Source organism: Babylonia areolata, chromosome 23 (assembly GCF_041734735.1).
Source record: "Babylonia areolata isolate BAREFJ2019XMU chromosome 23, ASM4173473v1, whole genome shotgun sequence".
Taxonomy (NCBI): Eukaryota; Metazoa; Mollusca; class Gastropoda; order Neogastropoda; family Buccinidae; genus Babylonia; species Babylonia areolata.
The window spans coordinates 295,819-314,099 of NC_134898.1; the positions used below are offsets into that span (position 1 = coordinate 295,819).

Below are 18,281 nucleotides of genomic sequence, written 5' to 3' on the forward strand. Positions count from 1 at the left end.
TGGGCTTTTGTTTTCTCTTTCCTGCTCGGCGAGTTCGTCTTCGCGGCAGGCAAGCGCCAATGCCTGTTCCTCGCAGGCGCACAACTAGGTCAGGGGTCAAAGGTGCAGGTTTGATAGCAAACAGTTCAGCGCGCGAGTACAGATCAAAGGGAGGGACGTTGCGCTCACCTTGACAAAGGTTGCCCACCTGTCCACTACCACTGAACGTTACGTTTTGCACGTGTCCAGGCGTGTTGAAGGGAGAGATGAATGGCGGGCCGGCACAGTTCAAAACTGACAGGAAAGCAGAAAGGGAAATCCAAAACACAGCCAGTCTTATGTAGATCGGGGCACACACATACATCCATTGTTCGAAGGGATCCATAATGAAACACTCTGCAGAACCTAACCTCCACAACACCAAACACAACCAACACAATAAACAAAAATACGGAGAGCTAGAATCACTCAGCCTGTTAGGCGTGCGACCTTCACCCTTCCATGGCAGTTGTGGGGATGGGGACTCACTTGGGGAACACTACATTACACGATATGGCAGTTGTGGGGATGGGGACTCGGGGAACACTACATTACACAATATGGCAGTTGTGGGGATGGGGACTCACTTGGGGAACACTACATTACACGATATGGCAGTTGTGGGGATGGGGACTCACTTGGGGAACACTACATTACACGATATGGCAGTTGTGGGGATGGGGACTCACTTGGGGAACACTACTTTACACAATATGGCAGTTGTGGGGATGGGGACTCACTTGGGGAACACTACATTACACGATATGGCAGTTGTGGGGATGGGGACTCACTTGGGGAACACTACAGTACACAATATGGCAGTTGTGGGGATGGGGACTCACTTGGGGAACACTACTTTACACAATATGGCAGTTGTGGGGATGGGGACACACTTGGGGAACACTACATTACACGATATGGCAGTTGTGGGGATGGGGACTCACTTGGGGAACACTACATTACACAATATGGCAGTTGTGGAGATGGGGACTCACTTGGGGAACACTACTTTACACAATATGGCAGTTGTGGGGATGGGGACTCACTTGGGGAACACTACATTACACGATATGGCAGTTGTGGGGATGGGGACTCACTTGGGGAACACTACATTACACAATATGGCAGTTGTGGGGATGGGGACTCGGGGAACACTACAGTACACGATATGGCAGTTGTGGGGATGGGGACTCACTTGGGGAACACTACATTACACGATATGGCAGTTGTGGGGATGGGGACTCACTTGGGGGACACTACATTCCACGATATGGCAGTTGTGGGGATGGGGACTCACTTGGGGAACACTACATTACACGATATGGCAGTTGTGGGGATGGGGACTCACTTGGGGAACACTACAGTACACGATATGGCAGTTGTGGGGATGAGGGACTCACTTGGGGAACACTACAGTACACGATATGGCAGTTGTGGGGATGGGGACTCACTCGGGGGACACTACATTCCACGATATGGCAGTTGTGGGGATGGGGACTCAATTGGGGTACACTACAGTACATGATATGGCAGTTGTGGGGATGGGGACTCACTTGGGGAACACTACAGTACACGATATGGCAGTTGTGGGGATGGGGACTCACTTGGGGAACACTACAGTACACGATATGGCAGTTGTGGGGATGGGGACTCACTTGGGGAACACTACAGTACACGATATGGCAGTTGTGGGGATGGGGACTCACTTGGGGAACATTACATTACACAATATGGCAGTTGTGGGGATGGGGACTCACTCGGGGGACACTACATTCCACGATATGGCAGTTGTGGGGATGGGGACTCACTTGGGGAACACTACAGTACACGATATGGCAGTTGTGGGGATTAGGGACTCACTTGGGGAACACTACATTCCACGATATGGCAGTTGTGGGGATGGGGACTCACTTGGGGAACACTACAGTACACGATATGGCAGTTGTGGGGATGGGGACTCACTTGGGGAACACTACAGTACACGATATGGCAGTTGTGGGGATTAGGGACTCACTTGGGGAACACTACAGTACACGATATGGCAGTTGTGGGGATGGGGACTCGGGGAACACTACATTCCACGATATGGCAGTTGTGGGGATGGGGACTCACTTGGGGAACACTACAGTACACGATATGGCAGTTGTGGGGATGGGAACTCACTTGGGGAACACTACAGTACACGATATGGCAGTTGTGGGGATGGGGACTCGGGGAACACTACAGTACACGATATGGCAGTTGTGGGGATGGGGACTCACTTGGGGAACACTACATTACACAATATGGCAGTTGTGGGGATGGGGACTCACTCGGGGGACACTACATTCCACGATATGGCAGTTGTGGGGATGGGGACTCACTTGGGGAACACTACAGTACACGATATGGCAGTTGTGGGGATTAGGGACTCACTTGGGGAACACTACATTCCACGATATGGCAGTTGTGGGGATGGGGACTCACTTGGGGAACACTACAGTACACGATATGGCAGTTGTGGGGATTAGGGACTCACTTGGGGAACACTAAATTTGACAATATATAGAATTGAGCATCCCAAACACAGTCATACCCTGTTGTGTGAGGGGGCGGTGGGGGGTGGGGTGCGGAGGGTAGGGGGGTAGAGGATGAGGTATGTGAGTGTATACATGCCTACACTGTGGGAGCAACGGGATATTGGAACGTGCGGGTGTGTATATATATAAATTTATATATGTGTGGGGGGTTGGGGGATATGGGCGTATGTGTGTGTGCTTGTACAAGTAAGTGTTCATCTGTGTGTGTGTGTGTGTGTGTGTGTGTGTGTGCCGTGGAAGCTGCGATACGTAGCCTAGAAATGAGTGTGTGGAGGAGGGGGGTAGAGGAGGTGCAGGGTAATGTGTGTGTGTGTGCGTGTGCGTGTGTGTGTGTGTGTGTGTGTGTTGGGGCTCATGTACGTTTGTGTGTATTTGACTGTGCTTCCATATCTGTGAAACTGCATGTTTGGTGCATATCTGTTATGCATGTGTGGGTGTATGTGTGAATGTGTGTCGTCATGTTTCACATTTATTTGCTTATTTATCATCATTCTTGCCTTTTTTTATTTATTTAGTTAGTTAGTTAGTTAGTTGTTTATTATTATTATTATTATTATTATTAATATTGTTATTATTATTATTATTGTTACTACTACCTTTTTATATTATAATTATTATTTATTTATTTATTTACTTATTTATGTACGCTTATAGTTGACTTCATCAAGTTTTTGCGCCTTATACATATTATTAGTAGTGGTGGTAGTTTATTTATTTATTTATTTATTTTTTAATGTATTTATCTATTATTTATTCACCTTTTTTTTTCTCTCAAGGCCTGACTAAGCGCGTTGGGTTACGCTGCTGGTCAGGCATCTGCTTGGTAGGTGTGGTGTAGCGTATATGGATTTGTCCGAACGCAGTGACGCCTCCTTGAGCTACTGAACTGAAACTGAACTGTACCAACGAGCAGTTCTCTACCTATTTTCAGATCAGATCTCCATAAATATCTTCAATCCTTCCAACCATAAATGAGTCAGATAGAGAAACGACCGTTGCACGAACAATGAAGGCATATATATATATATATATATGTCTCACTCAGTGGATCCGTTGTTATTGTTTCTTCTTCTTCTTGTTTTTTTGTTTTGTTTTTCTTCTTCTTCTTATTCCGTCCCCTTTTATTTTCATTCATTTTGTTTTGTTTACTTGTTTGCATTTCTTTCATTTTCTTCTAATGTGTGTGCATGCATGAATATGTTCATTCCATTCTATCATGATGGTGACAATAGCAGTTATGTAAGATATACTGATGGTAGTGGTCATTGTAGTATTAATTGTAACTGTCGCAGGTGGATATGATAGCGCTTTAGTCATCCAGTTGCCGATATTGATTACCCCCCCCCCCTCTCTCTCTCTCTCTTATCCATCTGTTAATGAGTGTGTGTGTGTGTGTGTGTGTGTGTGTGTGTGTGTGTGTGTGCTTCATCATATTTGTCCTTCTGCACGGTTTTTTGCCTTCTCTCCTTCTCCCCTTTCCATCAAATGTGTCCGTGCTTTTGGAACTGATGTAGATTAGCAAGGACAGATGGGAAGAATACGCCATTCCTAAAATCTTAATCTTTGAACAAAAAACAATTTGAGTTCTGAGTTCTGAGTTCTCTCTCTCTCTCTCTTTCTCTCTCTCTCTCAGAACAGGGATAAACTAGAACAATGGAATCAACAATTCGTAAATATATGCGTAACGGCAATTAACAACACAAACACCAATGAGGCAAAAATCAATGAAATTCAATATTGGAAGATCGCATCACAGAAATACTCATACTGGATTATGAAACAGGGATTCGACAATTTCAGTCAACAGTAATTGGTTGAACATTATTTCTTTTATATTTTGTTCAGAACATGTCATGACTTTGCAAGACTTTGGAAGTTACCTGACAGAACATGTCATGACTTTGCAAGACTTTGGAAGTTACCTGACAATCGTTTGACACTAAAGATAACCACAAACACGATAAACGTTTTAACTAAACGTTCTCTTGAAAGCAATCTGTGTGTGTGTCAAGTCAAGTCAAGTCAAGATTTTATTTCATGATGGTAAATTGAATAAGCAACAATTGCTTTTTTACATCAAGCCATCAATGAAAATAATAATAATTAAAACCCACATTGAAGTGTGTGTGTGTGTGTGTGTGTGTGTGTGTGTGTACGTGTGTGTGTGTGTGTGTGTACGTGTACGTGTGTGTGTGTGTGTGTGTGTGTGTGTGTGTGTGTGTACGTGTGTGTGTGTGTGTGTGTGTGTGTGTGTGTGTGTGTGTGTGTGTGTTGCAGAGGCCGGCAGCATGCTGTTTGATCACATCCTGCAGGAGATCGGGGAGTTCGGGTGCTACCAGAAACAGGTGTACGTCCTGGCCACCATTCCCGCCATGATGATCGCCTTTGAGACCATGAGTGTCATCTTCATTTTCTTCATCCCGGACCATAGGTCACAGTCTACCCCCCCCCCCCCCCTCCCCTACTCTCTCCTGTCTCTCTCCTTGTCCCTGTGTGTGTGTGTGTGTGTGTGTGTGTGTGTGTGTGTGTGTGCGTGTTCCTCCATCCTCGTGTTTTTCCCGTTTCTCTTCAATGTGGGTTGTAATGTATTGCATGAGATAGCATCTCTCCACACAGCACAGCGTTGACATCTCTATACAGTGCACAGCTTTGGTGTATTGCATGATATGACACCATCTCTGCGGCTGCCTTCACCTCTACACTCCATCTCGCTCACTACGATCGGCTTCGGATCCACTCTGTTTACGCATACCCAGATTCAAACACTCGACTGTTGGCCGCCGTTCTTTCTCTGTTTCTGGATCTTGCGATTGGAATGAACTTCCTTTTTCGCTTCGTCAAGTCTCCACACTCAGCTCTTTCAAGTCTGGCCTTAAAACCCACCTCTTCCCAAAAATTAATAGCCTCCCTTGCCTGCCCTTCCTTGTCTTTAGTTTCTACAGTTTTAGAGTTATGCATGCGTGTGAATGACTGGTGCGAAAGCGCTTTGATTTGTCTCTGCACAAGATCCAGCGCTATATAAATGCCAGTCGGGCCCGCTTATAAGGAGCTCGGTTATAAGGAACCTCTTTTATAAGGAGCAAATAAAAAATCCCCGATTTACATTGTTCTTTGTTATGACTTACAAAAACTCGCTTAGAAGGAGCTCGGTTATACAATACCTCGCTTATTAGGAGTGAAAAATTAGGCCCCAAATCGGCCCTGAGTCCGGTTATAAGGAGTGCCGATAGCATCAGCTTCAAACCGAAAGTAGGCGAGTTATTTCATCAATCCTGTTCGGGGAAAATTATCTGCCTTTGCTTCCGCAGAAACTTCCGTTCATTGCCACATGCGCTTGATCTGGATGCAGAAGTGAAAATGTCTGAACGCGAGAAAAAGAGAAAATCTCTTTCACTCAGTCAAAAGCTCGACATAATAAGAAAAATAGAAGCCAACCCTCAACAAAGAAAGGCAGTGATAGCTGAGGAGTTGGGCATTCCCTTTTCCACCCTCTGCAACATCTGGAGAGATCGACAGAAATACGTAAACAATGTTGCCAGAGGAACCGAGGATCTGTCGCGGAAATGGTCACGCACTGCTAAACTGGAAACTGTGGATGAAAATCTGCTTAAACGGTTTTCAGATTCAAGGAAGGCTCGATTCTATAATTTTCTAGTATTTACTGTAATCATCATTTTGCTGTTGCCTCTTTTGAAGTGCATAGAAAATAAACATGGACAGCTTTCAGACATTTGCTACAATCCCAAATATTTTCGTCTAATGTCTACATATGTATGGCTTGGAGCCAAAATTTACTATCTCTAGATAGTCGATTGGTCTTTAAATGATCTGACTGTAAAAACCAAGGGCTTGTCGTGAACAAGTTTGTAATGGATATGTAGTGGAGATTATGCTCTTTGTAATTCTGTAATATGTTTTTTTTCAGGTAGTGTTTTATAGTTTTTGTCATATAATCAACTGATAATAAGTCAATCGCCTACGTAGAGATAGACCATTTTGGCTCCAAGCCATCGAATTATAATGGGCATTTATAAATAAAATGTTCTTCGCCTTCAGCAGTATTACAAATATCACAGAGAATATTTCCATTTTCAGCAAAAGACCGTCTAAACAAGGAACCATTAATGTAGGTAGAACACCAAGACGCAATTTTACCAAGCAGTCACGAAGGGAGGGAGGGAGAGAGAGAGAGAGAGAGAGAGAGAGGGGGGGGGGGCTGAGAGAGAGTCAGAGATTGATTGATTGATTGATTGGGGGCATGAACTAGAATGCCATTTATTGTATAAGGCCACTGGCCCCGTTACAAAGGAGACACGTCGCACCGACATCGGCTTCAAATCAAATAAGTATCAAACAGTTGTAAATCAAACATTCATGTATAAACTGTTGATTATAAGCTGCAATTACGCAATTCAAATGCTTTACACAACAAGCATTGACCCCGGGGGGCTCATTAGACCCCCGCCCTGTAGGGTTTCGTCAAGAAAGCAGTTAAAACAAACTGTGTTTAAATCGGTCAACTACGTTTAGAGAAATCGTAATTTATCCATTTTGACCTTTTTGACCCTAATGGGTGTGACCTTGACCTTTCGTGCTTGAAAAGGTTCGTGTGTCTATCTCTTAAGGTTGTGATCTCATACACCAAAAATGAAGAGATTTCGTTCAGTCAGTTCTGAGAAAATGCCCGAACAGGTAAATTGCCATCATCGGGTTTGAACCACGAATTGCCCATTCGCTGTTGGTCCTACGTGGAAATGGTTAAGGATACTTCAGGTAGCGCTTTCGTCAAGGAACCCATTAAAAACAACTGCATTTAAATCGGTCAACTACTTTTAGAGAAATTGCAATTTATGCGTTTTGACCTTTTTTTTTACCCCAGTGGCTGTGACCTTGACCTTTCATGCTTGAAAATGTTCGTGTGCCTAGCTTTTAAGGTTGTGAACTCACACACCAAAAATTATGTGATTTCGTTCAGTCAGTTCCGAGAAAATGCCTGGACAAACACACACACACACAGACACACACACACACACACACACACACACACAGAGCGATTCCAGTAGACCCCCCCCCCTCCCCTTCGGAGAGGCGGGGGTCTAAAAAAGACCATAGTCTGCTAATCAGGTCAGGCGATGAAGTTGCCATAAGAATACAAAACCGATTAACTGACGGGAATCAATGATTTTCTACAGAGAGAGTCAGAGAGAGAGATAGAGAGAAGAAGAAGAAGAATTGCTGATACTGACACCGAAAAAATGCAGAAGCCCGTTTATAAGGTAGTTGGGCTTGGGTTACTCCTTATATCCGAGAACTCTGTTATAAGGAACCTCGGTTATAAGGAGTAAAAAAATTGGTCCCCGAGCGCTCCTTATAAGCGGGCCCGAGTGTATTATTATTATTATTATTATTATTATTATTATTATTATGACATCTATATCACTGGATAGCCGAATCTTGATGCATTGCATGACATGTCATGTCTGTGCACAGCACAACCTTGATGAATTGAATAACGTGACATCTCTTTTCAGTGACAGCAGACTTAATGTATTGCATGACATAACATCTCTCCACACTGCACAGCACATCATGACAGTGCACTGTGCCATGGTACAACATCTCTCCACACTGCACAGCACATCATGACAGTGCACTGTGCCATGACACAACATCTCTCCACACTGCACAGCACATCATGACAGTGCACTGTTCCATGGTACAACATCTCTCCACACTGCACAGCACATCATGACAGTGCACTGTGCCATGGTACAACATCTCTCCACACTGCACAGCACATCATGACAGTGCACTGTGCCATGGTACAACATCTCTCCACACTGCATAGCACATCATGACAGTGCACTGTGCCATGACACAACATCTCTCCACACTGCACAGCACATCATGACAGTGCACTGTTCCATGGTACAACATCTCTCCACACTGCACAGCACATCATGACAGTGCACTGTTCCATGGTACAACATCTCTCCACACTGCACAGCACATCATGACAGTGCACTGTGCCATGGTACAACATCTCTCCACACTGCACAGCACATCATGACAGTGCACTGTGCCGTGGTACAACATCTCTCCACACTGCACAGCACATCATGACAGTGCACTGTGCCATGGTACAACATCTCTCCACACTGCACAGCACATCATGACAGTGCACTGTGCCATGACACAACATCTCTCCACACTGCACAGCACATCATGACAGTGCACTGTGCCATGACACAACATCTCTCCACACTGCACAGCACATCATGACAGTGCACTGTGCCGTGGTACAACATGCATTGCCATGTCTTCCTTTCTTCTCCCCGCTGCCAGATGCTCCATCCCTGGTCTCCACTCCGACACTTACGACATCCAGGGAGACAACCACAGCTACCTTGTCAGCCAGACCATCCCCATGACCAATGGGAAGCTGGATCAGTGTCACGTGTACAGCAACGTCAGCCTGGGTGACGTCATGCCCTATGACGCCAACGTGACTGGTTGGGTGATTGCAGGCAACGGGAGCAGTCCGGGCAACGTGTCCTCCCGCCCAGTGCAGCGTTGTGACCGCTGGGTGTATGACTGGGCCATGTTCGACACCACCATCGCTACGGATGTCAGTGACTTGTCCCTTGTGTGTGTGTGTGTGTGTGTGTGTGTGTGTGTGTGTGTGTGTGGAGGGGGGGGAGGGGGGAGGGGGGGTAGGGGGGGAGGGGGGATTAGGGGGGAGGGGGGTTAGGGGGGAGGGGTTCCACATTGTTCCATTCAAAGATGAAAGGTCCCACAGCCTCTTTCGGCCATCGCGGCACTGAATCCACTGTGTCCAGGATTGGGCACAGCAAGGCACTGAATCCACTGTGTCCAGGATTGGGCACAGCAAGGCACTGAATCCACTGTGTCCAGGATTCGGCACAGCAAGGCACTGAATTCATATCCACTGTGTCCAGGATTCGGCACAGCAAGACAGTGAATTCATATCCACTGTGTCCAGGATTCGGCACAGGAAGGCAGTGAATTCATATCCACTGTGTCCAGGATTCGGCACAGGAAGACAGTGAATTCATATCCACTGTGTCCAGGATTCGGCACAGCAAGACAGTGAATTCATATCCACTGTGTCCAGGATTCGGCACAGGAAGGCAGTGAATTCATATCCACTGTGTCCAGGATTCGGCACAGGAAGGCACTGAATTCATATCCACTGTGTCCAGGATTCGGCACAGGAAGGCAGTGAATTCATATCCACTGTGTCCAGGATTCGGCACAGGAAGGCAGTGAATTTATATCCACTGTGTCCAGGATTTGGCACAGGAAGGCAGTGAATTTATATCCACTGTGTCCAGGATTTGGTACAGGAAGGCCCAAGAGGCATAACATATTGGGAGATTGAGGTTTTTTTCAATTTCAGTTTGTATGACTGCATTCGGACAATCGCTGAACCATCTGCTAGGTAGTTGCCTGGCAGCCACCAAGAAAACACGAAAAACAACAATGCGCTGAGTAAGGCCATGAGTGCATGCGCACGCGCGCGCGCACGCACACACACACACACACACACACACACACACACACACATACACACTCATATATATATATATATATATATAGAGAGAGAGAGAGAGAGAGAGAGAGAGAGAGAGAGAGACTATTTCAGTAACAAATAGTAAAGAGTGGTAACTCTCTCCATTACACAAGGTACACAACTTCAAGTCAGTGATGCTTACGCTACCGATTCAGCTAACACACAGGAAAATAAAAGGTACATTTGTTCCAATGGAGAGAGTTACCACTCTTTACTATCTGTTAATCATTTCATCTCCTGGCCTCATTATTTGTTTATTTCAGTAACATCTTCCTGTCCACCTTCCTCCTTACCACACACACACACACACACACACACTATCTATACACATCGATAGAGAGAGAGAGAGAGAGAGAGAGAGAGAGAGAGAGAGAGAGAGATCGCTAGATGGTGCTGTCATCAACTGCAAATTGGCAGTTTCAGTTTCAGTTTCAGTAGCTCAAGGAGGCGTCACTGCGTTCGGACAAATCCATATACGCTACACCACATCTGCCAAGCAGATGCCTGACCAGCAGCGTAACCCAACGCGCTTAGTCAGGCCTTGAGAAAAAAAAGGTGAATAAATAATAGATAAGCTTACATAAATAGATAAATAAATAAATAATAATTATGATATAAAAAGGTAGTAGTAATGATAATAATAATAAAATGATAAGAAGAAGAAGAAGAAGAAGAAAAATAAATAAATAAATAAATAAGCAAGACAACAATGATGATAAATAAGCAAATAAATGTAAAACATGAAGACACACATTCACACATACACCCACACATGCATAACAGATTTGCACCAAACATGCAGTTTCACAGATATGAAAGCACAGTCAAATACACATAAACGTACATGAGCTCCAACACACACACACACACACACACACACACACGCCACACATTACCCCTGCACCTCCTCTACCCCCCTCCTCCACACACTCATTTCTAGTCTATGTATCGCAGCTTCCACGGCACACACACACACACACAGATGAACGCTTACTTGTACAAGCACACACACACACGCCCATATCTCCCACCCCCAACCCCACACACATATATACAAAGATACACACAAACACACACATACACACACGCACAGAGGCTGCCACTGATTGGCCGCAAGAGGGATGGGAAAAGATCTCTGATGCCAAGAACGTGGCGTCTAGTGTGTTGCTCAGTCTATTGTATTTGGAAAAGCCCACAGAGACTCTGTTCCGTTTTGAAGAAATTTGCGCAATGTTGAGATGCCGATATTTGTTTGATTTGCAAAGCATCGTGCTCTACCTTTCATGTTAGACTTACGGCCGCTCCCTCTCTCTGCTTTTATTTCTTTGAGGCGATCGATGGTGTGATGGCCTTGTGCCTGTTCTTTTTGATATTCTTTGACTTTTCTGATTGGCAACAGACGTTTAAGTCAATACATGCGTGCGTGCGTGTGTGTGTGTGTGTGTGTGTGTGTGTGTGTGTGTGTGTGTGTGTGTGTGTGTGTGCTAGGGGTGAGGAAAGGTGGTAACATGAGAGATTGGAAATGTGTGTGTGTGTGTGTGTGTGTGTGTGTGTTGACAGTTTGATATCGTGTGTCACCGGGGGATACACCGAGCCAGCTCCAACATGTTTTCAGAACTGGGCACTCTCTTCGGAACCTTCGTCATCGGCCTCATCGCTGACAGGTACTGTGTCATGGTCATCGTTGCTGACAGGTACTGTGTCATGGTCATCGTTGCTGACAGGTACTGTGTCATGGTCATCATTGTTGACAGACAGGTACTGTGTCATGGTCATCGTTGCTGACAGGTACTGTGTCATGGTCATCATTGTTGACAGACAGGTACTGTGTCATGGTCATCATTGCTGACAGACAGGTACTGTGTCATGGTCATCGTTGCTGACAGGTACTTGTCATGGTCATCATTGCTGACATGTACTGTGGTCCTCATTACTGACAGACAGGTACTGTGTCATGGTCATCAATGCTGACAGGTACTGTGTCATGGTCATCATTGTTGAAGGTACTGTGTCATGTTCATCATTGCTGACAGGTACTGTGTCATGGTCCTCATCGCTGACAGGTACTGTGTCATGGTCATCATTGCTGAAGGTACTGTGTCATGGTCATCATTGCTGACAGGTACTGTGGTCCTCATCGCTGACAGGTACTGTGTCATGGTCATCATTGCTGAAGGTACTGTGTCATGGTCATCATTGCTGTCATGTACTGTGGTCCTCATCACTGACAGGTACTGTGTCATGGTCATCATTGCTGAAGGTACTGTGTCATGGTCCTCATAGCTGACAGACAGGTACTTTGTCATGGTCCTCATCGCTGACAGGTACTGTGTCATGGTCCTCATCGCTGACAGGTACTGTGTCATGGTCCTCATCGCTGACAGACAGGTACTGTGTCATGGTCCTCATCGCTGACAGACAGGTACTGTGTCATGGTCCTCATTGCTGACAGGTACTGTGTCATGGTCCTCATCGCTGACAGACAGGTACTGTGTCATGGTCCTGATTGCTGACAGACAGGTACTGTGTCATGGTCCTCATCGCTGACAGACAGGTACTGTGTCATGGTCCTCATCGCTGACAGACAGGTACTGTGTCATGGTCCTGATTGCTGACAGGTACTGTGTCATGGTCCTCATCGCTGACAGACAGGTACTGTGTCATGGTCCTCATCGCTGACAGACAGGTACTGTGTCATGGTCCTCATCGCTGACAGACAGGTACTGTGTCATGGTCCTCATCGCTGACAGACAGGTACTGTGTCATGGTCCTCATCGCTGACAGGTACTGTGTCATGGTCCTCATCGCTGACAGGTATTGTGTCATGGTCCTCATCGCTGACACAGGTACTGTGTCATGGTCCTCATCGCTGACAGACAGGTACTGTGTCATGGTCCTCATCGCTGACAGACAGGTACTGTGTCATGGTCCTCATCGCTGACAGACAGGTACTGTGTCATGGTCCTCATCGCTGACAGGTACTGTGTCATGGTCCTCATCGCTGACAGACAGGTACTGTGTCATGGTCCTCATCGCTGACAGACAGGTACTGTGTCATGGTCCTGATTGCTGACAGACAGGTACTGTGTCATGGTCCTGATTGCTGACAGACAGGTACTGTGTCATGGTCCTCATCGCTGACAGACAGGTACTGTGTCATGGTCCTGATTGCTGACAGGTACTGTGGTGGATGTGTCCGTAACTCCATCGGTTTATATCACATCTGTCAGAAACATATAGTTAGTCCAACAGCAAAATGAAAATTGTGTGATCAATGGTTTCTCCACTAGAATAGGAATCTATTTACAGCTTAGTCTTTTGTCAACGCCTACGACTCATTAATGAGTAGGGAAAAGAATGCGCTGGCTCTTAGTGCTACAACCTTGGGGGTCAGTTGGCTTTTAGGGACCATCCCAACGCCGACAATCCTAACGTCCTTTTGGCCGAGATAGTAGGGATGCAACGGGGCAGCCTTCTCTGCTGTTCTGATGGTCACAGCTGGACTCGACTGACCATCATACTTTCATCTATCTATATATTCGAATTCTACGGAGTGTTGGCCTGGTGGTAACTTGTAAGCGATACAAACAGCACATGGGATCGAATCTCACACTGGCGAGCATTGTCACCCCTTCACGGGACGTTGAGTGGTGGTCTGGACTCAGTCATTCGGATGAGAGGGATGACCACTGTATTTCATCGTATCGTGTCGTATCATTTTGTATCGAATCTTATCGTATGGTGTGGTGTGGTATGATGTGGTGTGGTGTGGTCTGGTGCGGTGTGGTACGGTGTGGTGTGGTGTGGTGTCGTAAAGTATAGTATGGTGTGATGTGGTGTGGTATGCATGGTATGGTATGGTCTGGTCTGGTATGGTGTTTATGTGGTATGGTGGTGTATAGTGTGGTATGCCATGGTATGGTGTGGTATGGTATGGTCTGGTATAATCTGGTCTGGTATAGTATGGTATGGTGTGGTATGGTGTTGTGTGGTATAGTATGGTCTGGTATGGTCTGGTCTGGTCTGGTGTGGGATGGTCTGGTCTGGTATGGTGTGGTTTGGCGTGGTGTGGTGTGGTATGGTATGATTTGGTATGGTCTGGTATGGTGTGGGATGGTCTGGTCTGGTATGGTGTGGTGTGGTGTGGTGTGGTGTGGTGTGGCACGGTAGGGCACGGTGTGGCACGGTGTGTGTCAGGTTCGGGCGGAAGATGCCGTTCTACTTTGGAGGGCTGGCCCTGGTAGGGGGCGGGTTCGGGATCGCCTTCACCTATGACCTCATCTCCCTCAACGTCTGTCGCTTCATCCTGGGTATCGCGCGGATGGCAGTCTTCGTCAATGGGATCGTCATTGGTGAGCTGGGCCCGGTGCTGCTTCGTTTGTGACCCCACCCCTTTCTGTTGTGGATGGGACGTGTGTGTGTGTGTGTGTGTGTGTGTGTGTGTGTGTGTGTGCGCGCGCGTGCGTGCGTGTGTGTGTGTGTGTGTGTGTGTGTGTGTGTGTGTGTGACAGCAGCAAGAAAGAAGTGTAGCAGAAAGTGTGTGTGTGTGTGCGCGCGCGCGCGCGTGAGAGAGAGAGAGAGAGAGAGAGAGAGAGAGAGAGAGAGAGAGAGAGAGATTTTGTAAGTGGGTGATACATGGGAGATAACATCAGCCTTATTTATGATCCAATTTATTATCAAAGATAACAATCGGGACTTTTGCTTTCTTTTGATTTTGAGAAAGCATTTGACTCCTTGGATTGGACATTGATGCCAAAAGTGCTAAAACCTTTCGGTTTTGGTCAAGATATTTGTACAAAAAATATTAAATCATCTACAATAGCTAATGGACAAACATCCCAGTGATTTGAAGTTTTGAGAGTTTGTAGGCAGGGCGATTCGATTTCGCCTTATATTTTCGTTGAAAACTTAGGAACTGTGGTCAGAGAAATTAACGGTTTTCAAGATACATTAACTGCTGATAAGGAACATAAGATAGCGTAGTTTGTAGACGATACACAGATGATTTTAAATGGTAGCCAATCATTTCAATAAATTCGGGATGAAAATCAAGTTTACATATGAACTGTGAAAAGCCATTAGCAATTTGGTTGAGAAGCAAATATAAATTAGCTACAGTCTATATACCACACCTCAGAACTGACTAAATGGAGCATATCAGTTTTTAAAATGTAAGGAATATGGAATTAATGGAACAGACCAGTTTTTTCAGATGTAAGGAATATGAAATCAAATAAAATAACAGTTTTTAAGACGTAAGGAATATGGCTTACAGGAGATCTACAAAGATGTGAGGGCTTCAAACTTTATTCAATATATGGATAAAACGTATACTTACAAATATGGGAAGAATTGCTATTTTTCTGATATTTAGTATTATCAGAACTGATATACTTATGGATACTTTTATCACTCCAGTGTGCATATGTCTGTGAGTGCGCGCGCGCGTGTGTGTGTGTGTGTGTGTGTGTGTGTGTGTGTGTGTGTGTGTGTGTGTGTGTGTGCGGCAGGCATGGAGATTGTGGGGCCCTCCAAGCGGGCGTGGGCCGGAGTGCTGATCGAGATCTCGTGGTGCCTGGGAGGGCTGGTCCTCGTCATCTTCGCCTACTTCATCCGGAACTGGCGGTACCTGGAGATTGCAGTGTCCATCCCCAGCATTGTGCTGCTCTTCTACTGGTGGTCAGTGTGTTGTGTTGGTGGTCAGTGTGTTGTGTGTTGTGTTGGTGGTCAGTGTGTTGTGTTGGTGGTCAGTGTCTGGTGTTGGTGGTCAGTGTGTTGTGTGTTGTGTTGGTGGTCAGTGTGTTGTGTTGGTGGTCAGTGTCTGGTGTTGGTGGTCAGTGTGTTGTGTTGGTGGTCAGTGTGTTGTGTTGGTGGTCAGTGTCTGGTGTTGGTGGTCAGTGTGTTGTGTTGGTGGTCAGTGTGTTGTGTTGGTGGTCAGTGTCTGGTGTTGGTGCTCAGTGTGTTGTGTGGTGTGTTGGTGGTCAGTGTGTTGTGTTGGTGGTCAGTGTGTTGTGTGTTGTGTTGGTGGTCAGTGTGTTGTGTGTTGTGTTGATGGTCAGTGTCTGGTGTTGATGGTCAGTGTCTTGTGTGGTGTGTTGGTGGTCAGTGTGTTGTGTTGGTGGTCAGTGTGTTGTGTGTTGTGTTGGTGGTCAGTGTCTGGTGTTGGTGGTCAGTGTGTTGTGTGTTGTGTTGATGGTCAGTGTCTGGTGTTGGTGGTCAGTGTCTTGTGTGTTGTGTTGGTGGTCAGTGTGTTGTGTTGGTGGTCAGTGTGTTGTGTTGGTGGTCAGTGTCTTGTGTGTTGTGTTGGTGGTCAGTGTGTTGTGTTGGTGGTCAGTGTGTTGTGTTGGTGGTCAGTGTGTTGTGTTGGTGGTCAGTGTGTTGTGTTGGTGGTCAGTGTCTGGTGTTGATGGTCAGTGTCTTATGTTGGTGGTCAGTGTGTTGTGTTCATGGTCAGTGTCTTGTGTGTTGTGTTGGTGGTCAGTGTTTTGTGTTGGTGGTCAGTGTGTTGTGTGTTGTGTTGGTGGTCAGTGTCTTGTGTTGGTGGTCAGTGTGTTGTGTTGGTGGTCAGTGTCTTGTGGTCAGTGTGTTGTGTGTTGTGTTGATGGTCAGTGTCCTGTGTTGGTGGTCAGTGTCTTGTGTTGGTGGTCAGTGTCTGGTGTTGGTGGTCAGTGTCTTGTGTGTTGTGTTGGTGGTCAGTGTGTTGTGTTGGTGGTCAGTGTGTTGTGTTGGTGGTCAGTGTGTTGTGTGTTGTGTTGGTGGTCAGTGTCTTGTGTGTTGTGTTGGTGGTCAGTGTTTTGTGTGTTGTGTTGGTGGTCAGTGTCTGGTGTTGATGGTCAGTGTCTTGTGTTGGTGGTCAGTGTGTTGTGTTGATGGTCAGTGTCTTGTGTGTTATGTTGGTGGTCAGTGTCTTGTGTGTTGTGTTGGTGGTCAGTGTGTTGTGTGTTGTGTTGGTGGTCAGTGTCTTGTGTGTTGTGTTGGTGGTCAGTGTGTTGTGTTGGTGGTCAGTGTGTTGTGTGTTGTGTTGGTGGTCAGTGTGTTGTGTTGGTGGTCAGTGTCTGGTGTTGATGGTCAGTGTCTTGTGGTCAGTGTCTTGTGTGTTGGGGTGATGGTCAGTGTCTGGTGTTGGTGGTTAGTGTCTGGAGTTGGTGGTCAGTGTCTTGTGGTCAGTGTCTTGTGTGTTGTGTTGATGGTCAGTGTCCTGTGTTGGTGGTCAGTGTCTGGTGTTGGTGGTCAGTGTCTTGTGGTCAGTGTCTTGTGTCTGGAGTTGGTGGTCAGTGTCTTGTGGTCAGTGTCCTGTGTGTTGTGTTGGTGGTCAGTGTCTTGTGGTGGTGGTCAGTGTCTTGTGGTCAGTGTCTTGTGTTGGTGGTCAGTGTCTTGTGTTGGTGGTCAGTGTCTGGTGTTGGTGATCAGTGTCTGGAGTTGGTGGTCAGTGTCTTGTGTTGGTGGTCAGTGTCTGGTGTTGGTGGTCAGTGTCTTGTGGTCAGTGTCTTGTGGTGGTGGTCAGTGTCTTGTGGTCAGTGTCTTGTGGTCAGTGTCTTGTGTTGGTGGTCAGTGTCTTGTGTTGGTGGTCAGTGTCTTGTGGTCAGTGTCCTGTGTTGGTGGTCAGTGTCTGGTGCTGGTGGTCAGTGTCTTGTCTTCTGTTTCTGTATGTTGTGCTGCTCTTCTACTGGTGGTCAGTGGATAAGGAGAGGTAGGGAGACAGGCGAACAGATAGACAGACAGATCAAAACGCTGACAGAATGCCAGCCAGATACAAACGAAGAAGACAGACAGACATAAGACAGAAAGACGAACAGACAAACAGGAAGTTGGACATACTGAACGGATGGGGTTTTGTGCCCGGTGAGGGGAGAGGCAGAGCGAACAGAAACACTGAACCCAGCAGAGAAAATGAATAGATGTCAGTAAATCCTTCAGATCAGTATTCGTTGTTATTGATGTTGTTGTTTTTATGTTCTTGTTTTGCTTCCCCCTCCCCTTCCAATGAGTCTTCTTCCCCCGATCGCCTCCCGTTAGATGAGGAGCCCGGTGTCCTCCATGAAGGCTGCCGTCCGTTGCAGCTCCTCCAGGGTGCCGTGCAGTATGGCTTC

The 18,281-nt window shown here is 46.4% G+C and overlaps 1 protein-coding gene across 1 annotated transcript in view; it reads left to right on the top strand.

Annotated features, from left to right (window-relative positions):
• Positions 1-18,281, top strand: part of LOC143297718 (organic cation transporter protein-like) — a 96,021-nt gene that overhangs the window by 29,914 nt on the left and 47,826 nt on the right. Inside the window, exons 2-6 of the mRNA XM_076610137.1 lie at positions 4,875-5,028; positions 8,943-9,225; positions 11,752-11,855; positions 14,389-14,543; positions 15,702-15,870. Of these exons, the coding sequence (XP_076466252.1) occupies positions 4,886-5,028; positions 8,943-9,225; positions 11,752-11,855; positions 14,389-14,543; positions 15,702-15,870 (854 nt within the window). The 5' untranslated portion in view covers positions 4,875-4,885. The remainder of the gene's footprint in view (positions 1-4,874; positions 5,029-8,942; positions 9,226-11,751; positions 11,856-14,388; positions 14,544-15,701; positions 15,871-18,281) is intronic.